Genomic DNA, 22,739 nt, shown 5'->3' with positions numbered 1-22,739 from the left:
ACTACGCCACCACGAAACCAGACTTTTCGCGTATATATTAGGGTGTCTACGTTTGGGGGAATGATGTACTTATCTCAATTCAGTCGTCGCCCTCAGTTCACCTCAGACCACTCCATTCGGGTAATTTCACCGAAAGTCAAAATAAGCCCAGACTCCCAGCGAAACGTCATTCGCCCCCTACGATCCAGGTATTTTCGTATCAAGGCAATACAATCTCTCAACCTCATCATGAACAAATAGGCAACCTTAAGCCCTAATTTCCCAAAATGGTTGATGTAAGTGGCATTTCCCTGCGCTGAATTACTTATGTAATATCGGACATCTAGCATTCCATTTTATTTTTCTTTGTTCTCATCTCATGTCTTCGGCAAGCACGCCTTTCGTTTTTTTTTTTTTTTTGGTAGTGCAAAGTAATATCCCCAAATATTGAATATTTAGATTTCTAGCAAATTTGATCAGCTGGAGCGGTGATTATCACATGTGTCTGAAGTTGTTGTTTCTTGTACAAAAGCTTGGACATTCCAACTTTAATATAGCCAATACTGAGCTGCTATGCCATAATAGGCTTTTTCACAAAAAGCGCTGGCATGGCGACGGGGGGTTTTTTTTTTTGACTGCTGTGCAAGGACCCCTGATGAGTCCTTCACTGGTCTGTATGGATCTGTCTGTTGGGGGGTGCAGAAGGTGAACTCAGGGCCTCAATAAGCACTATTCCTACATAGTTCACGGATCTGTAAATTGCAGGAAGGGGGTGAGGCTAGCTGGGAGAGATATGTAGTCAGGGACCTGTACAAAAAATGGAATAGAATGTATTGGAGGACTTCCCATCAAGATCTACAGACCCTGCAGCCCCTGGGACAGCATTTCCCCACAAAAATTAAGGTTTTCTGGCTGCAGATATGGTTCCGCAGGGGGCTGCAGATTGACGGGAAGTCCTCCATTGGAAGTACTGATGCGCACCCTCACCCAAATATTTGAGTGAAAAGCTCCAAAACTGATGGAAGGAATCTGTTTTGAAGGTCAAAGGAATTTTGAAGGATATTCCATTGCTCTGAAGATCCATTTTTGAATTTCTGATAATATGCAAGATTGAATATCCTATCTGTAACAAAATGGAACAATTGAGTGGCTACGTGTGTAGGATCTGCAGATATCTGTGGGTTTGCGGTTCCAGGATCTGCAGATATCTGCGGGTTTGCGGATCCAGGATCCACCAGTCATGATGTTTGTGCATTGTTAGTTTACATTTCTTTGTGTTTTTTATTTTTAGAGCATTAATAGTACAGTGCAAATGGTTTGGATTGAGGAGATGAGACCAGCACCATTTGAAAGCTGAAGTCCAGAAGTTTTTTTTTTTTTTTTTTTTTGGCTCTGAGGCAGGTCCACAGGAGCTGGGGGCCCGGGGGGAGGCTGGCTGAGGCTTAATAGTTTCCCTCCAGCCATTGGCCATTTCTTCCCCAGCCAAAATTTTGACATTACACGCAAGTCCCTCCCTGCGGGGGGGGGCCGCGGCCAGCCACAGCCAGCCTGCCACCAGGGGGCCTTTTTTTAATTTGGCTCTTTCCAGGACCCTGTAAACCCCCTATAAATGGGGGTAATGATAATGTATGAATTTCTTGGCAAAAACCCAAAATGGTAGGCACAAAAATGATATGAATGGGCTTTTTTGGCCCCAATGGTAAGCACTTCAAGTGTATGAATTTTTTCCTGGGTAAGGGAGGGTAGTAACCAAGATGTATGCAATTCCTGAGAGTGCACCAGAGAAAAGCCCCCTTCCCCCCCTTAGCAGCACACCTTGTCTTAGGGCCTATACCATTTGCATAGGGCATCAAAAGTCAATTTTACCAATTTTATTTCCCTCAATACTTCTTAAAACTCAAGCTGAAAATCACTAGAAGGCATTCTTAAGCCCAAAAGTGAAGAATTTCAACAATTGAACCCTCCTATTGTTTTATTTTTTTGCATAGAGGACAAGAAAAGTCAAAATTTTGCAAAATTGAAGCACAGGCCCTTACTTTTGGTCCATCACCTTGGTGCCCCCAAGATTTTATTTTTGGGAGTTGAAAAATCGACTCCCAAGAATTAATAAATTGACTCCCAAAAGCCGTTTACGTCGCGAGGACCGTCTCGGGACGTCCCCCTGGGTCCTCGGGACCTCGCGCGGCCCCAAAAGCATTTTGGGAGTCAATTAATTCATTCTCCTCTCGAGAATGGGAGTCGATATATTAATTTAACAAAAAATGACGGAATATACAAAAAAAATTATATCTTGTCACTGTTGTACCCAAACACCCTAAAACCTTTACAGCAATCTAAATACACTCTTTAGAGAATATTGTGAGCTTCACGGCATTAGTACTCCTCAGGGAGAACCTGTGTAGCCGGGGGCGGATTTGGCGGATTTCCTACTAAGGCAAACCCCCAAAACCTTATCTATGGTACTCCAAACAGCTCCAAATTTTTTCTGCTATAAGAATAAACTCTTTAAAACATATTTTAATCTTCACGGCATTAGCCCTTCTCAGGGAGACCCTGTGTAGCCGGGGGGCAGATTTGGCGGATTTCCTACTAAGGCAAACCCCCAAAACCTTATCTAGGGTGCTCCAAATGGCCCCAAATTTTTTCTGCTATAATAATAAACTCTTTAAGACATATTTTAAGCTTCGCGGCATTAGCACTGCTCAGGGAGACCCTGTGTAGCCGGGGGGCGGATTTGGCGGATTTCCTACTAAGGCAAACCCCCAAAACCTTATCTATGGTGCTCCAAACAGCCCCAAGTTTTTTCTGCTATAAGAATACACTCTCTAGAAAAAATTATAAGCTCTAATGAGGTATTACACATCAGGCACACCTTCTATCAACCGTGGTGTAGCGTAGCGCAGCGCAAATGCGCTATTTTTTAGCATAGCATTAGCGCAATCGCGCGTATCTGCGCTAACACTACAATAAAAGCTAAAATAGCTTTTCAACCTGTGCGCGTAGCTTTAGCGCAGATGCGCGTGATTGCACTAACGCTACGCTAAAAAATGGCGCGTTTGCGCTGCGCTACGCTACACCACGGTTGATAGAAGGTGTGCCTGATGTGTAATACCTCCTTGGAGCTTACAATGTTTTCTAGAGAGTGTATCCTTGTAGAAGAAAAAATTTGGGGCCGTTTGGAGCACCGTAGATAAGGTTTTGGGGGTTTGCCTTAGTAGGAAATCCACCAAATCTGCCCCCCGGCTACACAGGGTCTCCCTGAGAAGGGCTAATGCCGTGAAGATTAAAATATGTTTTAAAGAGTTTATTCTTATAGCAGAAAAAATTTGGAGCTGTTTGGAGCACCATAGATAAGGTTTTGGGGGTTTGCCTTAGTAGGAAATCCGCCAAATCCGCCCCCGGCTACACAGGTTCTCCCTGAGGAGTACTAATGCCGTGAAGCTCACAATATTTTCTAAAGAGTGTATTTAGATTTTTGTAAAAGTTTTAGGGTGTTTGGGTACAACAGTGACAAGATATAAATTTTTTTGTATATTCCGTCATTTTTTGTTAAATTAATATATTGACTCCCATTCTTGAGAGAGGAATTAATTAATCAACTCCCAAAATGCTTTTGGGGCCGCGGGAGGTCCCGACGACCCAGGGGGGACGTCCCAAGACGGTCCGCGCGACGCAAACGACTTTTGGGAGTTGATTTATTAATTCTTGGGAGCCGATTTTTCAACTCCCTTATTTTTTTGCGCCACCCCCCCCCCCCCCCCCCCCCCCCCATTAAAAATTTCTCAAAAACTGGAAAATCCCCTGAGTATAGGCATGAAACTTGTATGAATTGAGTCAAAAAATTTATGAATTTTGGCAAAATTTTGGATTTTGCATCACCCCCATTTATAGGGGGTTTCCATCTCTTTCTTCACCGCGCGGGCTGTATGTCGGCCGATTGGACTTTGTGAAACCTTCTGAGGTGGGCAGGTTTCACATGGGATAGGGCAATAGGGCCCGCGGTGGAGCCCTCGGCCCGGTCGACATGACAGGTGCTTGCTCTGAACACTGTGACAGTCCGCCTGCAAGTGTGAAGGAAGACGAGCCAAGAAGCTGAAACACCAAACATCATCAACACCCACATTCGCAAGCATGGTAAGTTGTCATCAAATCTATTGTGCAAAAAAGGGAATAGGACGTACGGCAAGAACTGAGGACTCTTCATCTCATCCGATCAAATGGTAGTTGATATTCTCAGTCTTCAAGACTCTAACCGGACAAGAAGTGACGATTGAACTCAAGAACGATTTGGCCATTCAAGGCACTTTAGCTAGCGTGGATCAGTTGAGTACAACAAATGATTCTATGATTGGTATAAAATAATCGTATATATCGGTCACCCACAAGCTGATTCGATATCGCTCGGGCTCGTGGCTTTCCCATAGATTCCTCAACCTCAAACTTGAAAATATAAAAGTTCTCGATCAAGAGCGACATCCTCACATGGTCAGCATATTCCAGCCCGGGTTTTTTTTCTTGGTTCTTTGCAAATCATATGGTCCCCAAGTTCCTTGAAAACTGACGGCAGTAAAGGTATCTTAATCTCCCAAAAACAAAACCGCGTGATGATATTGAACGAAACGCGTTAGATGGCGGTGAAGAACTGTTTCATTAGGGGCTCGGTGGTCAGATACGTCCAAATCCCAAAAGCTGCCGTAGACACTCAACTACTGGAAGACGCAACCCGTAAAGGTACACCAAGCACCGTTACTTCGTTTAATCTCTGTCTTAAAAACAATAAAGCACTTCCAATTAAGCTCTACATTTTATCTGACCTTCATGCCTTTTTCTTTTTCTCTCAAAAACTTCACAGAAGCAGCGAATACAGCCAAACGGTAACAAACTGAAGAAAACCCGCTTTCCCATGCTCTTCATTTTTCTTCTTCATCTGATAAATCAACGACTTGTGAGTAGCCCTGGAACTTGCGGGGCATGCGCATTTTGCCCCATCCCGGGCCCCGCCCGACGGTTATAATCGAATGCCGGGTACCAGAATCATGATGCTCGGACCCTATCCACAGGTATTCGGTGAATACCCAGGTGACTCAACGGTACACAAGTATACCCAAAGCCTGCTGTTATAACCGACGGGACGGCAAGTATACCCGCCACCCGGGGCGGGCATAACTCACATGGCCCAACACTGGCTGGGACTCCACCCTGTTTGAATCGACACAAGAAACAAAACATCAATGTGGTTATTGTGACCCCCAACTGAGATGGGAACCAGCTGGTTTCCTTGAAATATAAGTTGAACCCCTGACAACCGTGTTCAACCGTTGCCGCCGTTGGTTTGGACATCCAAACTGCCCCCCCCCCCCCTTTCACCCAGAAGAACAGCCAGGTATCTGCAGGTACCTCAAACAGAATTAATTCAGAAAGGAAAGACACTAGAGGTCAACCGCAAGCCTTCCAGTGAGGACCTGGTGTGACTCTTTTGAAGGTGAATATATTTTTCATGTGTGCTTGCAAGCTTTGATGTCTCTATGCCAGCCCTAATATAGTAAAAAACTATCCTTGCCTTCAATGCAAATAATTAATAATTGAACCTTGGCTGTTTTTTTCTTCTACCCAAGAATAAATAACCTCTGGGTCCGCTTGTAGAACATCAATGTGGTGTCTAGCATAGTAATCATGGCCGGGTGACATTCAGGGCCCCAGAAATATTGTATTCTTGCAGTAGAGACAAGAATAAAAAAGAACTTGATGGCTGTTGTATATACATCACAACTTGTAATGTAAACCTGTGTCCCTTGATCATTGGAGAGCAATTTCAATCCATGTTGCTTTACTAACCTGCAAAAATAAGAAAACCTGCCGTAGAATATCTCCCAAAAGAGCAAGAAAGAATGTGTTGATTAATCCATTGGGTAGTAATAGGTTTAGCAAGTTTTCCAGATAAAAAAGCTAATGATTATAGCGGTTACACTTTGTATACATACATGGATGTGGTTTTACAGATCTGATAAAAAAGTATGTATGGCAAAGATGTATGTGGTTGGGGACATGAAGACTAGAAGATGTTTAGTTTTGTACATACACATAGAAAGCTATACATATGGCTACATTTTACAAGCAAAACAGAGAGAGACAAAAACAAGACATGCCCACTGATAAAGTTATTTTGAGAGGCTTTGGATTGATTTATTTATGGATATGTGGGTATGTCTAATCTTGATAGAGGTGTTCTTTGTGTTTGAGCTTCTCGGGTTTAGAGGGTGGTGCGCCGTTTGACTGATGATGAGGATGAGGACTGGGAGTGAGGAAAGATTTCCAAAAGAGCTTAATGTGAGCCAAGAAATTTTTATTTTTTGACTGTTGGGAAGGCTGAGGAGGTTGTTCTCGATGATGATGATGCGGATGGGAATGGGGCTGATGAAGGGGATGATGAAGGCGATGATGAAGGGGATGATGAAGGGGATGATGAAGGGGGAGGGTTTGGGTTTGGGGGAGATGCGGATGGGTGGAGGAGGAGTTTGCGAAGAAGGGTAGCGGGGGCAAGGGGGGCAAGGGGGGCACAGGTTCCGACGCGTTGAGGTCGAAAGTGAGATGGCTGCGTTTGCGCAGTTTTCTAGGCTGGCGTAAGCAGCATTGAGGATGGTGTTGGCAGACGGGGGAGGAGAGGAAGCCGAGCGAGGGCTCGGACTGGGACTTGACGCCGGCGAACCGGTAGAGCTTCTCGCCCTGAGACTGCCCCTCGCGTCTGCCCATCGATGCCGCCATCCGCCCCGGACACACATCGTTCCGGCCTGCCCGCGCTGCTTCTCGGTCTTCGTGGCTCGGCGGCTCCGGCCAGTCGTTCCATGCTTTCGTTGTCGACGTAGGACACCACGCGTATCCCTGGGTCGTCTTCGAATTGCCTCCCTTCTTCTGGTTCTCTACCGCCTGGACACTATACCACAAAACAGGCCAGAGTGAATGGGTTATGTGCCCGATCGTATTCATAACTTGATGGACGAGAAGATATGGCAGCTTACGAAGGCGGCGAGGGTAAGAAATCATCCGCGGTGGTTGAGCCTGGCGTCTTTGGGAGTTTACGCGAATGACGAGAGTGGGCCTCGCCCAAGCTAGCCGAGCGGACGCGAGCCGGAACAGTCTTGGGCATAGGAGAAGGAGCCGGAGCCGTAGAATCGTGGGGGCCAGAAGGAGCCGCAGCCGTAGATTCGTGGGGGCCGAGCTGAGGAAGCACGGTAGAGGGCCCGTGCGGCGGGAGGGGCGGATGAGTTTTCATGTACTTATAGCGCTTGTCTCGGGGCGCCGTTCGGCCGTCGCCGGTCGACAGACGCCGGAACCGGCCCGCCCCCCAGCTTCCGCGCGAATCTATACTGCCCTCCTGCATCGAACCCCGCGCGTTCAGACGCGGCTGAACTCCCGGAACGCCCATCGCCCTCGTCTCCCTCTCCTCAGGCTTCTCTGTCGTCGGTGCCTTCGGTACGGCTTGCCCCGGTCCCGTCCCACCTATCTCGCCATCCACCTTGTTCAACGAGATTTCAATCAGGGATGGTTGGGTGACATCTGTCAGGGGAAAAAATGCAGAATCCAATCAGAATTTCAATCTACTCGGCCAGACTTTTTTCTAGCTCAGCAGAGAGTTGTTCTCCGTAGAACAAAAAATGAGAGGAGAAACAAACCATCATTCGAGTTGTTCAAATCATCTTGATAGTTTAAATTCTGGAGGTTATGGATAAGAGGGTTGAAGTAATAATTGGAGCTATTCTTGCGATTGATCAAGTAATTAGAGGTTCGGACCATCTGCTTGACGGCCGAGGAGGGGATAGCGATTACCTCTTTCTCGTCGGGGTTGGGCGGCGTGGCATAGGAGGGCGCGATACGATTGGTGGAGGCCAGGGGCATGAGCACGTCGGTTTGGTCCGTCTGGACGGACGCATCCGATAGTCGGCTCAGGTTCAAAGCTTTCGACATCGGCCGTGGACCCACTGGGCGTTGGTCCGATGACGCTCTTGATTCGTTGCTTAAGTTCACCTGTGGAGCATACAACAGCACCCAGAACGCGTCAGATTCTTTTGGTCAAGCATGTAGGTATGGAGATAACATCAGGGAATCTTTGTGGTCGTAGAGCTTGGGGTGATCATAATCTGACCCCTGGGGCGGGGAGAAGAACTCACTCCTTCGAGAATCGGGACAACGGAGACCGAGGGAGACCTGAGAAGCAACTTCTCCCTCCTTAAATGGTCATCAATTTCGGTGGGATGATAGCTCAATGTGATCGTCGGATGGACCTTGGTCTTCGAGCCAGCTATCGGTTCCATCTTGTTGCTCTCATTGGAGCCCCAGCGATGACTGTAGGAAGAACTCTTGCTCCTGTGCCTTCCGCTCGCAGCCTGGCGAGAAGAGGAAAACTTGCGCAAGGGAGCGGTGGGGTGGACGGTATCGTGACTACCTGAAGATATCGACTGGCTCCTCTCGGTATTCTCTCCCTGTGTGTGTTGGGGGGGGGGGGGGGGGGGGGGGGGATTGGGAGTGATTGCGAAGAAGAATCAGGGACTTGATGTCTTCGGAGTGAGAAATAATGCTCACCTTCAAGCTTGCCTTGCGAAGACCTTCTAAAGAAGCCTCGGTTGCTCGTCGCTCGAGTTGTTGGAGACACTCCCACCTCTCGGCATTCAACTCTTCAAGCTGGTCGGAACTTGTCGGCTTCCGAGTCGATCTGGGCAGCTCAGCTGGTCCGAAGCTAGTAGGAATCTCTCCGGGAGACTTAAAGATGTCGACATTAAAGTGCAACTTGCCTCTGCCCACTGATTGTGGTGTATTTTCGAGCCAGGCTGGCTTGTCCCCGTCGCTCTTGAGCTCAGAGCGATCGTGAAGAGTATTACTATTATTATTGTAAGGGATCGGCGAGAAGAAGGCTATAGGGTCAGAGTCAACGCGCGCCTGGCCATCTTTAGTAATAATAGACCCTGTCTGGCGGGAGGTGTGCTGATCTAACAAGTCTGACGAAGGTGATGGTGATGTTGCTATGCCTACTGCTTTGTCTACCTCGGCCACTACCTCCATGAACCTGATTTTTTCCATGCTACTTGCGGAACTATCGGCCTGGGCTGGTGGTCCTCCTTCGGCTGCCCCCTCTAGGTCCCCTGCTGCAGGGGTAGGGCCAGTCTTGTGATTGAGCTGCTGTTGGTCCTGCTCACGCCGTTTGGGGTCTCGTTTAGGGGCAGGTTTCAGCTGGAAGCAATCCAACGATTTGTCTCCTGGATTACATACCCGTTGCAGATTGGTTGGGATTGGAGGCCGGTCAGTCCAGCCAGTCCGATGGCAGGCAGAGAGCACACTTGACGTACCAACACAGTTGAAGCTTTCATCACTACTCCTTCTCGAGTCAGACGACCAGCCCGAATTGGAGGGCGGCTGATGTCTTGCTGAGCGGTGGTAAGAATCTAGGCGAGTTCTGCGAGTCTGCTGGATGAGTGACGCCCGCCTGGCGCGGCCCCGGTCGCGGGCGTTCCGCCACTTTCGGCGAGGATGTGTGAAGGGCATGAAGCGCAGAGTTTGATAGGCGGGAAGAACTGAGTGAGCCTGGGTAAGGGTTTGAGAGTGGTGGCCAGTATCGGAGGAGTGGGTGAGGACAGTCAGGCGATCTGGTACATAGAATGGCCTCTCAGAGAAGAGCTGACGGTATTCCCCTGTTCTTAGCTCTCGACGATGGCCGGTTCTGGAAGCTCTCCTCTCAGGACGGCCGACTGTGTTCTCCATCTTGGAGAGCTCTTTTGTTCGAGCTGCTCACAGGAGTCAGTCTGGCCATCCACGCTTGTGCCGGATTAAGCATACGTTGGCTCTGCGGCCTTCGGGCGCCGGCTCGTCTCTCGTCGGTCTGAGCAGACCGGAGCGAGACAAGCCAGCGGACTGGAGCAAGCAGCCGGGACCGGTCCGAGTTTCGTTTTCGCTTGCGGCAGTAGTAGCAGCACCCGGATTCGGCTGGCTGCTTTGATGTCGGCCCAGCAGCCGCTTAGTTCGCTTGCGCTGTCGGCTGAGGGCCCCTTCTCGTCCCGGTGCAGACATAACTTGCTCGTTGGGTACTAAATACTACAGAGTGGCACTCTTCGGCACCCATCGGGGCCGCCCTTCTACCTGGACAGCACTTCCAAGGCAGCTGACAAGTGATCACTTCCCGTTGGCCGTGAGTCTCGGATCGAACCGATAACACTGTATCTAACCAGGAATATCCCAGATCGATGATCAGCTTCATACCTTGCCCATGCCACTCTCATAAGCAATGCTGAATATGCCTGCAGCTATCCGATTGAAGAGACAGCCTGCTCAATCTCTTCTCCCCTTACAACTATTCCTAATCTCCGTACAGGCCACTGTGGCGCATCGCTCTCCTAATTTTCACAACTGGAGCTACACAAAGCGGTAAGCATAGCAAAAGAGTAGTTATTTTGGCCCCACTCTGCAACGCTTTTGGTGACAGATTGGTGCTATGCTTCTCACTAGTTTTTTTAAGGGGAAAAAACTCCTGAAAATAGAAAGCTATTTTCCGAGGCAAGTAGCGCAAAAAGCACTGCTTCAATTTTGCTGCGCACCTTTAGCATCCACCAAATCTCAATCCTCAACATCATAGAGTGATGGAGGATTGATGATTTATGTTGATCCGTGCCATTTTCCACAGAAAGGCGGACGTGCCCACTACGCTTTTGGCGCAAAAGCGGCCCCATTCACTGCGCTAATAGCGCCAAATTGCCCCACAAGGCGCCAAAAAGTGTCAATTCTGCTGCTACACTATACTTATGGTGTTCAAAGTTGGTTTGCATAATTTTATGCAAGCATAAATCATAAAATCATAAAAATATTTTGGTGAGGAAATTTTGTATTACATAATCAGACAGTCATATCCCCTGCAAAAAAGATTTTATGATTTTATGATTTATGCATGCATAAAATTATGCAAACCAACTTTGAACACCATAAGTGAAATAAAAAAAACTGCTTCACTACGCGCAGGTTAAATTACCAGTAGCGGGGTTGGCGCTTTGCTGCTGTTTCAACTAGCGGCTTCCTGCTTGTGCTAACACCAGTCCACTCTTCATCAAGAGTAGCGGTTTTCCACTTTGCTATGAAAAAACACCACTTTTTTTTTAGCAAAGCATAGCTCTTGCATTGTTGGTCTTGGAGATTGGGAGGGTTTCTTCCCAGTTGACTGCAAGACTTTGAAGCGTCTCCCCCAGGCAGAACTATCTGACAGACTCAATCCCAAGTTGCCAGCAGATTTTAGTTTAGATCCAAAAGTGTAGAATTTTGCACCAGAAGCCATCTCCTTGTGCAGATGTGACACACTTTCAGCTCTTTTCCCACACCCAGATTACAAGTTCTGCCTGAACTTAGACCATGCCCTCCCATGCAATTCCATCCTGATCCAAGGGGAATACCATCATTTTCTTTTGATCAATACAATCCTGATCCTGATTCCTGAGTTCCACTTCCCCTCCAAAAGGGGATATTCTGAGTTTTTGAGCCTATTCCTCAATCCCTTTCCATCCACATATTTTGAACCTTGTTCTTCCCTTATCCGCCTCTCCGACACCATTTGTTGGACTTTGTTTCCCTGGTTCTCATCCACCCACTTCCGCAAAGGGTATTCATCCCCCTCATCCTATCAAAAAAATCCACCCCCACCCATACACTATCTTTTAGTTGATCTTTTTTTTGCTCAAGATTCACAGACAGCCACCAGGGCAGCTACACAGCACTTTCCACTATGCGCACTGCCTATTTTCTGACAAATTAGGAGCTGCATACCGCCTCTCAAACATTTTTGGTTTGTCAAGAGCTTCCTACGCTGAAGTACCATCAATTGGGCAAGTTTTGTTCTGTGGCTAGTGTAGCGTAGAGTTATTTATGCTACTGGATAAGGCGGTAAGTCTGTCTGTCATGATTAAAATGCGAGAAAGGATGTTAATCATTTTGGCAAGATCATCAACAGGAGATGGAACATTATCATATCGATTGAAAAATTTGAAACAAAAGCCCTTTGACAGCAACAAATGATGATACATGGAGCCTGGGGAGGGGCTACGAGGCAAACCCCGCAGATGTTTTATGCTCCACAGCCCTACCTCCTGGGATCCAACGCGATGTAGCCCCCGCACCTGACCTTGCCTGCCATAATAGTAGAGTGCCATAATAATAGCGAGTACATAAAAAATCATAGCACCGGGGAGGCTTTTAATTCAAGTGCGACCACGCCTCTTGAGTAATCTTCCCAGCGGTACACTCAGTCCAAGAGACTATGGATGGCGCCGGGAAAGACGCTTTAACCTTCTGTGTCTCAAAGCTTGATGCCTCACCGGTCTGCAGAGCCGCGACGCGTCACAAGCTATGTTATCCCACGTATGTAGTATCCATGCACCACCTGATCTCGGTGCACCCGGTTTCCTACGATGAGAAGTTGAAGAGGATACAAATTGGGGTTTGAAGTTGTGGGCGCCAAACACATTTGAAAAATTATTCAAATCCGATCCACTCTCACAAAACATAGGAAAGACTATGCTGGACGGTGGTTATAAATATTACAACATGTTCTTCTGGTTATTTTTCCTCATAGTGAGCCATTAAGCCTTATGTTGCTGTGTACGAGACTGACAATATGTTTTTCAAAAATAGCTTTTCCAGAAGTACTCTGGTATAGAATCCCCTGATAGAACAAGTATGCTTGTTGCCAGCTTACAAACGGCGACTCACTCTGAGTCTGCCGGACCAACCAAGATAGCATCTACGAGTACCACTCAGCCAATCAAACAGCATGCGGTAATTGAACCTTCCATGTTCTCGCAGGCTTCATCATCCAACATGTTAGGAGATTATCTCAGAAAGAAAGTGAGCTCTGTCCCATATTATGAGATCTGAAAAGGTTCTTGATCACTGATATCATGGGAATCCAGGAAGACAATCCGAAATTTCTTACCAATGGGATTGGAGATCAATTCAGCGGAGACAGTAGGAATCATCCAGCAAGAAAAAAAATAATGGAAAACCCTATCAACGAAGCCCATGAAGGTCATCTAGCTCAAGAAATTCAACAAGTCGAAAGACTTGATCATGATATTGAAGCCCAAAATCAAGATACGGAGTGTGTAGTTTGTTTCGAGGACTTGGAGGCCAGCGATCCAGTGTATGTTTTAGATCAATGCGAACATCGGATGCACGCACCTTGCATTGCAAAATGGCTCTTTGAAAATACGGATAGGCCTACCTGTCCAACCTGTCGACGGGATGCTTCAACAGACGTGAAGAAACTTGAGATAGTTTTCAGAAAACATGAATTGATCAAATTGAAAAATAAGGCGGAGATAAAAAGACTGCTATTTCGTTATTTGACTTGTGACATGGGCTTCCTTTCTGTTATTCCATGGTTTGCAGTATTCTCATGCCTACTGGTTTGCACTCTTCGATTCCTCGGTTACTCATGAAGATGCAGGCCTTGAGAATCATGATGATGTCTCTATTATCTAAGAAAGATTCAAGACACGATTATATGTTTTCCAACATCTTTCTCTCGTACTATAAATTGGCTGTCCCGTCGAGGCAAAGGACTTGACCGCGGTCAACGACCACATCCTACTACATCACTTCTAACCAGAAAAGCTGAACAGCGCCGCGAACCTGAATGTAGACTAAACAAAGATCACCAATATAATTTGGTTGTGGATTTGCAACAACAGCAAAAAAAAAGTGCAACAAAAAAAGCGACCGACATGCCGAGTAGCCTCCCCGAGAAGTGGGTGCTTTAACTGCTGGAACGGAGCAGTCATTGAGGCTCAATGACCGGAACGACCTGGCCATCGAGGGGAGTTGTGTGTTCCCCCTCCCCGTGGCCGGTTGTACTGCTCGGCGCTCATCTACATGTGTCAGCATATATCGGCGATCACGCTTGATGGCCGGGTAGCTGGTCCGTACCGGTCATCAAGGCAGAACTCTTGATGCCGGGTGCGTATATTCTACTTTCTTGTACATCCGGCCATTGAAAGGAGTGCGAAATGTCCTCTCAATGGCTGGGGTCATTGAGAGCAACACACTCCTCGATAGCCGGCCATCAAGAGGGTGTACACACTCCCATCGATGGCCCGTCTATTCCAGCCATTGAGGGCAGTGTGAATCTCCTCTTGATCATTGTCAGGTACACACTCCCTTCGCGACCTGCCATCCGGCCTTCAAGAACAACTCACCAAGCCTTCGATGGCCGACCCCAACCGGTCATCGAGAGGGGATCAAACTACTCCCCTCAATGGACATTTTGTTCCGGCCATTCTGGTCCGTTCCAGTAGGACCAATACCCGCGCCGGCAATTGGTATCGGTCATACTGGATGAGATCCGCCGGCGGCTGGGTGGGAGGGTGGGCACCTGAGATGGTCAGCATACATACTTGACCTTTTTTTTGTGTGTACATAACCATGGTGATTCTACTATGTAAAGCAGAATTGCTTAGGCTAGATTCATCTCCCCCTCAGGCGGGCTTGGATTGCGGAACTCGTAGCACCAACCCTGTCCAAACAACTGGTCAGACAAGCCGCTCCAGGCAGTTTTTGCCGTATGCGCAGTGAGGACAATCCAAATTCAAGCCCGTCGTGGATATTTATGTACGTCTCCGAGCGCCAAAGGTGCTGCTCATGCCGCAGCAGGGACGCGGACCTTGACAAGCTTGGTACATCTCGCGATCGGATCGGGCTGGAACTTGGGCCTGGGCCAACCCAGTTTTCAGAGTCAGTGCAAGAGTCCACACCTCCCAAGACTGCAGAGAGTACATACTTAACTGCTTGAGCAACCTTTTCCAAGCAGTTGTTGGACAGAATTTGTCAGATGGGCTCTACAATTTGCTGGGTCCGGCACCAAACTTGTTGGGCAAAGTCTTTCAAACAGATGGTTCCTGCTCTTGAGGGGAACACAGGATGAGTTGACTGAAGTTCACAGAACTGAATTCCTGTGACACTGATGTTGAGGGACACCAGGGACTGAAACTGAGAGGGCTACCAATACTCACAAAGGGGGCTTGACAGTGAAGATATGGATTGGATTCAGTGAGGAAAAAGGAAACCAAGTGAGAAGCCAGTAGGCAGATGGGCTGCTTGGTAGAAGCATATCTACATACAAGCATACAAAGACTACTAAACAGGCTTCACCATCTCAACAACGGATGATGTGAAAAATGAAGTATTATGATTCAGAAGGAAACACCAAAGTGGTATAGACTATATACAGGGTTGACTATAAAGTGTTATGGTTGAAGCATACATGGACTGTAAGCATATATCTTAACACATGTAGTACAAACCAAGATAGGTATTTGCATCAAACTTAGTCAGTGGAGGACTTCCTGTGCAATCTGGGACCCCCGCAGATGTTGGTTTAGACCCAAAAGGTCTAGATTTTTGAAGGCAAATCTAGCTTTTTGGGTCCTAGATCACTTCTGGGAGACCCCCATCCGGTCACCAAGAGTTTCTCCTCTCAATGACCAGGACTGTTCCGGTCATCAAGAGGTTTGTTTACTCTTCTTGATGACTGGTACCGTTCCAGTCATCAAGAGGTGTGTTTACTCTAGAGATGGCCAAACGGGTCCGGGTACCCGCAACGGGTGCGGGTACTTGCTACAAATTTCTCCAGTTTTGGACACCCGGACCCGGACACAGCACCCGCCGACGGGTACCGGCGGTACTTGAGGTGGGTACCGCCAGCAATGGGCCACTGCACTACACTAACGTTATTGGACAATAACTGTTAGTGTATCCATTTTATTGACTCCTGAATTCATGTTATTTGTTATCTGAGATACAAGTATCCATACTAAAAATAACAGGAAATAACAGCAATAACAACAATAAAAGGCCTTTTATTGCTACTAACAGGATACAATAACAGTTATTGCTGTTATCCATCACTATTTCCTGGGCAAGTTCCTGTATTGTTAGCAACACAAAAAACAAGATAACAGAAAATGCTGTTATTGTTAGCTGGTTTTGGCTAAAATACACTACACTAACAAGTAACGTTAGTGTATTGGCCCACCGTTGGTACCGCCACTGCATTTTTCAAGTGGCCTATTGAATGGGGTATGTACGCACCCCTCTTGATGGCCAATCATCGAGCAGAGTACACACCCGGCTCAGTGGCCGGCCATTGTGATCACCCCGTTCAATGCCCAATCATCGCGTGGGATGTGGGGGTATGTACTCCGCTCAACAATGGCCGGTCATTGAAAGTGTGTACCCCTCTTGATGACCGTTCATTGAGGGTGTGTTGATGACCGTTCATCGAGGGTGTGTACCCCTCTTGATGACCGTTCATTGAGGGTGTGTTGATGACCGTTCATCGAGGGTGTGTACCCCTCTTGATGACCGTTCATTGAGGGTGTGCACCCCTCTCAATGACCGTTCATCGAGGGGGGGGTGTGCTTGGCAACCGGTCAATGGTCATTGAGTGCGCATCCCACTCGATGGCTGGCCATTGAGAGCACCAGCCATTGAGTTGGACGTGTATCCTGCTTGATGTCTGGTCATCAAGCGGGGTGTGTAATCCGCTTGATGTCCGGTCATCAAGCGGGGTGTGTACTCATCATCCCACTCGATAGCCGGCCATTGAGTGGGATGATGTTGATGGCCCAGGCCGGCCATCAAGCTCACTTGGAGTGCACAACTGCGGCTGACAACGACGGGTACCTGTTTGGCACCCGAGTACCCGGTGATTTTTCAGCCCAAATTGTATACCAGGACCCGTACCTGGCACCTGCGGACGGGTACTCAAAGGGCAGTGGCGGGTACCCACTGGCAATCTCTAGTTTACTCCTCTTGATGACCGGGACTGTTCCAGTAATCAAGAGGTGTGTGTACTCCTCTCAATGACCGGAATGGTACTGGTCATGGAGAGGTGTGTTTACTTCTCTTGATGACCGGGACCGTTCCAGTCATTGAGAGGAGTGCTTAATCCACTGAATGACCAGTGATTTGCACTCCCCCTGTGTGCTGGCCAGTCATTGGGGGAGTCTCCATGTACTCCACTCCGGGACCAGCCTGTGATGGCCATTGGAACAGCAAAGTCATGGGGTATGTACTTCTGCCCCTCAAACTCTGTTTTCAAGGGGCTGTGTACCCAATGTGGTAGAGGGAAAAGTGAAAAATCAAAAGGTTTTTCTTGTCTACAGATTTACTCATACTAGGCCTCAAGATAACACTAAAAACACATCAAGAATGGATTCTACGGCCAATTCTACCCCTAGTCCCCACTGGAAGCATCACTGGAACCCCTCTGGATTGGAAGCTACACCCTCATGGACACCTATCACACGGCCAGCCCCAGTTATCAACCTGTCACAGCCCTCAAGTCACCTTTCCCAGGTATATGCATACTCAGCCCCAGAAAAACACATACTCTCTTTTATCCTACTTATCTGAATCTCCACTGCATATGCAGGGGACCAACCCCATTTCCCCTGTATTTGACATGTCCCCGCTTCATTTATGCACCCCTTGCAGCTGCATTCAGTCTTCTGACCCCATTTCTGCACTCCTTGCATTAGTCTGAAATCCTTCATGCACCCCTTGCATGAGGTAACCCTGTATTTGACATTTATCCACTTTGTTTATGCACTCCCTGCATTAGTATGACATCATCTTTCATTTCTCACCCCACTCTTTGCCTGTATTTAGTATCTTCTGACACCACTTGTACGCAGCCCACCAGCTAAAATCCCTCATCCAGGGTCCCCCTTGTAGCTAAAATCCCTCAAATTTGTCTATATAAGGAGCTCTCTCCCCCAGTTGTTTTTCCAAGAGCTCAGTATTCCCCAGTTATGTACATACCACCTTCACAGTTACCATCACATCCATACATCACCACAACCCTTGTATTTGCAAATAACTACTGAACTCACTCTCAACTCTCACATAACTGTCATTGAAAAACTTCATCTGGAACTAGACCAGACTTGATTAAAACTTTCCCAGCTTAGCTTGGTGGGTCTTGTTATCTGATAGCAGAAGGGCAGAGTTTTGCACTTCCATCATACCCTTCACCATTCATCAAAAGGGTTTTGCAACCACTTTTGAGTCTTACACCGATCCATGCCTTTTTGGCAGGTTGAAAATCCCCAGGAAGATGCTCCACTTATTTTTTGTATTTCTTCATCATCCTTTTTCTATTTCATGCCGAGGGGTCCAAATACCCCAAGAAAATGGAGGAGGAGCAAGAAAAATCCCCTCTGTTGGCTGGCAGAAAAAAAAGGGGAACTTCAAGCTTTTTATTTGCAGTGTGCAAAGCGTTTTGAGCTACCACATACTATGGCAGGGGTGTTGATTGGGCGCCCTCTCCAGTGCGCAATGAGTTTTTTGCAGTGCACGAAGTACATCTGTATAAATATCTGCAGATTCAAGATTACATATCAACCCTTCTCACATTATTTGTGTCAGCCTTAGTGATGTCAAGACACAAATTCTTCTAGCTGCACAAGTGACTGCAGTGAATAAGCGCGTCTTTAGAAGCGGTAGAATGAGTTTAAATTTTATCTTTGAGGATAATAGGATAATAATCCCTAGTATAATATTTAACAGAGGAACCGCAAGAGCTGCGGGGTATTTAAGTGCCCTCTGGGGCAAGTCTTACAGGGCCTGTGCTAGCAGGTGTATTTTAAGTCCTATGGTGTCTGGGGCCCTGCTATAAGAATGAACTGTCAACTTAGGGGAAGGCATCCCAGTATCTAGGGAAGCAATATGGTAACAGGTAGTATGGTGGAAGAAATATTCTAAGAGGGGCTGTTCTTTTGAAGGGGTGCCCACAAAAGACCAGCATATTTTTCAAACTCTGGGTGTGGCAACACATTTTTCAACATTGACAGAGATTTACATTCCACTGAAATTTTGTTGGATGAGTTAAGCAGTTCAGTGAAAAGCAAAAAGGTCAAAAAAGTTATTGTTACAGCGGCAGTATTGAGATGATTGCTTTTTTTAGACCAATCAAACAAAGGTATAGCAGTTTCAGAATGGAGATTTCTTGAGGAAAAAAATAAAATATAACAAGATTTTAAACACCTGGATTAGGGGGTATCAAATATGACCAAATCCACTATTATGTGATTGACGGGTTTGAAAAAAAAACACCATTTTTATAACATGCTAGCCCTTCAGTTACCCCATTTTGGGATTCACTGGCCAAGAATTCTATTTTTGCCTAATTAACTGGTTTCTAATTGTGTATTTCTTATATTTGATACCCCCTATTAGCAATTGCTTGTTGTAAAAGCACAACAAAGGATCCAGCTGAGCTATGCACCTCTTCAAATGGTGTAGCGGTGCAGGTCGTGAGTTTTGAGTGCTATTCTTAAGACAATAAAAGGAGGGGACAATGTGATCCGAATAAGCTTCCCCTTGCAGAACAAGTGAGGATCAGTGGTCTTGCAAAACCCCCCCACCAATTTCTTTGTAATTGGCTGTGGTTTGTCCCCTAAGGTTCTAGGAGGAATTATTTTCAAAAATAAACAAAAACGTTTTTTTGCTATGTTTTACATGAGCCAGCTTTGCTGGAGCTCTGTGCTAACTTAACTAAGTCCCTCTCTATGTGGAGGGGGGACGCCGTCCCGCAGGGACCCTCCGAAGGAGGGACTTATGCGCTATGTTGCCCCTCTTGCCTGAGAGCATCAGGAAAATCAAGCTTTTTTTCCAATCTGCTGTACAGCTGCCATCTCTTATTGGGTGACTACAAAGTCACCCAACAAAATGAGGGGATTATCCAGGAGAATCTCTATGTCTCCTTCTTGAACTTGTGAGGGCCTTCAATGTTTTGTTAATTGTGTGTTTTCCAATTTTGTTCCTCCAAAGAGACTGAAACAACAAATCATGTATCAACTGCCACATCTCATCATCATGGAACAAAGATTACGCATGAAATACAGCAGTTGAAATGATTAATCAAAAAGCGTAAAGAACCATTGCTACTTAAATGTCTATACACACTCATGGGCTACAGTCATTGAAACAGCATAGTATGTTTCAGCACTGAATACAGTTTGAATGTGTGGAAGTGCCTGGAATTCAAGTGTAATGCCCAAGAGGAAATAAAAATTCTACACATCAGGATAGTGAAGGCAGCTGATGGGATGGAGACAAAAAAAAATAGTAGGTACATGGGGACCGCTTGTGTGGTCCCAGAAATGAAAACTAGAAGGAAAAGCGTCCAGAGACGAGTGCGTGAGGTTGATTATGAAAAACTGCCCACCCAAAGCTTAAATGCTCTCAGGCCACGGAGTCGACTTAGCACGTAAGTCCCTCCTTTGGAAGTCGCTGCGCTCCCCCAAGGAGGGAAATTAGCTAAGTTAGAGCTCTGTGGGAGCCTACACTGCCACTCACCCAGACACTTGATGACCCAAGCCAGATGAATCTAAAATTGAGCCATGTGTGAACTCAATTGAAACTGATAAAATTGAAAAAAGCAGCAGAATACCCCTCAATGAAATTGGTAAGCAATCTTCCAGTACAAAAAAAACAACTGATCTTCCCAATGTGATTAAATGCTGACTTTGGAATGTGGATCATCCACCAATTGTCCCTTCTAAACTTTCTGAAGAAACTCATTCACAAGCATTGAATGAAAATGGAGAATCATAGTAAGATCCTGAGCAAATTAAAAAAAAATATTTCAGAAGAAAAGCTGACTTGTTTCTCAAATCAAGTATTGACAGTGTAACCCACTGTCTTGGATATGGCACAGATTCAGTGGATCAACACAAAAAATTGATGTAGGTCACTTCACTCAATCAAATCTACTGAAGCTTGAAAAAGGCTGACTAGTTAGTCATGAATCCTGATTTCTTTCTAAATCTATCAAAGTACTGAGATACCTTTAGCCTTTTCATCTGAAATTAATCCCAGTTTTCCAGTGATGATGATTCCCATGGATGAAAGAGTTAGAACAGGTGAATATTCTGCATGTTTATAAATTCAAATAGCTGAAATTAAAACCCAGATTTACAGAATTTAGAGAAACAATGCCAATCATGGAAAGAAATAGAGAGGAACTTGAAGTTTTTTACTTGAAGCTCATGAAGGAACTGAAGGAACAGTCAGATGTTGACAGGAGAAAAGATAAAATTGAAATACTTGAAGAATCGGGAAGAAATATCTTGACCCTCAGGAAATGGAAATTGGATTCCCTGATAAAGGAAGAATCTTCAAATTTGAAAATCTTCAGATTCCTGTTTCCAGAAACCAATTTTTCTTCACACCAACCATTGATTCCTGAATTATATCACTTGGTAGCTAAACAATTCTGGGAAAACTTTTGCATTTCAAGCCTAGAAAGTGTCATGGAAATCATCCCAGATTCACAACTCTCAAGTTATTTGAAAGATGAACAAAGAAACACCCCAACATCACTGATGGCTGTAGCTGCCTGTAGCTATGTGCTCAAAATGCTTGACTTTTTTTTAAAGACTGGATTCATTGATCAGGAGATTCTAAACAGAATATATCAAGATGAGAAGATGATAAAGCTTCTCCTCTTATACACTTCAGTGCAATTCAAAAATGAAATGAATTGGGTCACTTGGAGGCTATCAGCTTACTTTACTGACCACTGGTACTGGCAAACATTGTTTGAATCTTTCCAAGGTAAATATTTTCATTTGATTATATTCCAATTTGTTGATTTTTATTTGCAGTCTCAGGACTGATTCAGATAAGTGTTTTCTTTTTCCTTTTGAAACTACAACAGCACCCAACAAATTACAAAGAAGCATGATTATCTATCATCAAATGATTGAATCAATCAAAGAGGAACTCAAGCATCTTAATTCTCAAATTCATCAACAATTGAGAGGAATGTTCTGTTTACTTCCTCCCAGCAAAGACATCAGGCTTCACAAAGAACATGATATTTCAGATAATTTAAGATCATCTTCCAGTGAAGCAACGGTACATGATTATACACCAGAACTAAGAGGTACTTTGAAAGAATTCAAATATGCAGTTGGATGTATCATTTCTGTACAAGTTGAAATTTTGTTTGAAGCCGTAGACCTCACAAATTATGTAGCATTTAACAAAATATGTGAGTTTTTATACTTTGTAGAAACAGAAATGTTTCCTGGAATCATCAAGCAAAACCTAGGCAAAACTGAAAACCCCACAAAGTTTGGAGACTACTTTGAGCTTCAAACACTCTCTTACAAGTTCTATAGATGGGGGTACATTGCCAAGGCTTATAGCTGCAAGATGGGCAACAATTTTGACCCATTGGTTTACAAAGGATATCAAAACAAAGTGATTCAGATTTGGAATGATTTTAAGAAGACTTACAAGATAGTGTCTGGGAAAATGTTCTGTGTCTTGAACACATTGCCAGCAGAACATGATATCCAACGTCTACGCAGGCAGGGTGAAAGGCTTTTGACAATTATTGAACAAAGAGGATTTTAAGTAGATTTATTGACCTTACTAGAGTAGCTGTCAAAATTTTCTTACTGCAGAACTCCCACTCACTGTCACTCCCCCTCTCCCCCACCCAGCCTCACAGGCCCTTGCCCATACATTTCCCACTGTACCACCGCACCACAGCTACTCTACCCAATTGACTCCCCCTACTCAGGTGTGCATGGCAACTAATTCCAGATGATGAGTGTTGAGAAAATGCAGTAGTGTCTTTCTACTATGGCACACCTCTATTCTATACATAAACCCATGACTCAACCTATGCTGAGTATCTATATAACCTAGTTGCCCTCTTTCAT

The 22,739-nt window shown here is 45.8% G+C and overlaps 2 protein-coding genes across 2 annotated transcripts; one reads left to right on the top strand and one right to left on the bottom strand.

Moving 5' to 3' along the window:
• Window positions 1-4,110: 4,110 nt before the first annotated feature.
• PtA15_7A521 (uncharacterized protein) lies at window positions 4,111-4,857 on the top strand (the record flags this gene model as incomplete). Its single annotated transcript, XM_053171136.1, has 5 exons — window positions 4,111-4,113; window positions 4,204-4,301; window positions 4,404-4,464; window positions 4,608-4,710; window positions 4,832-4,857. The coding sequence occupies 5 exons, from the start codon at window positions 4,111-4,113 to the stop codon at window positions 4,855-4,857; spliced, it is 291 nt and encodes a 96-aa protein (XP_053022347.1).
• Window positions 4,858-5,775: 918 nt separating this feature from the next.
• Window positions 5,776-10,035, bottom strand: PtA15_7A520 (uncharacterized protein; the record flags this gene model as incomplete). Its single annotated transcript, XM_053171135.1, has 8 exons — window positions 5,776-5,814; window positions 6,538-6,910; window positions 6,996-7,533; window positions 7,650-8,001; window positions 8,145-8,456; window positions 8,557-9,227; window positions 9,318-9,738; window positions 9,805-10,035. The coding sequence occupies 8 exons, from the start codon at window positions 10,033-10,035 to the stop codon at window positions 5,776-5,778; spliced, it is 2,937 nt and encodes a 978-aa protein (XP_053022346.1).
• Window positions 10,036-22,739: the final 12,704 nt, after the last annotated feature.

This window comes from Puccinia triticina, chromosome 7A (assembly GCF_026914185.1).
Source record: "Puccinia triticina chromosome 7A, complete sequence".
NCBI lineage: Eukaryota > Fungi > Basidiomycota > Pucciniomycetes > Pucciniales > Pucciniaceae > Puccinia > Puccinia triticina.
The sequence above is the reverse complement of the archived record's forward strand: the minus strand, read 5'-3'. Positions and strand labels throughout refer to the sequence as shown.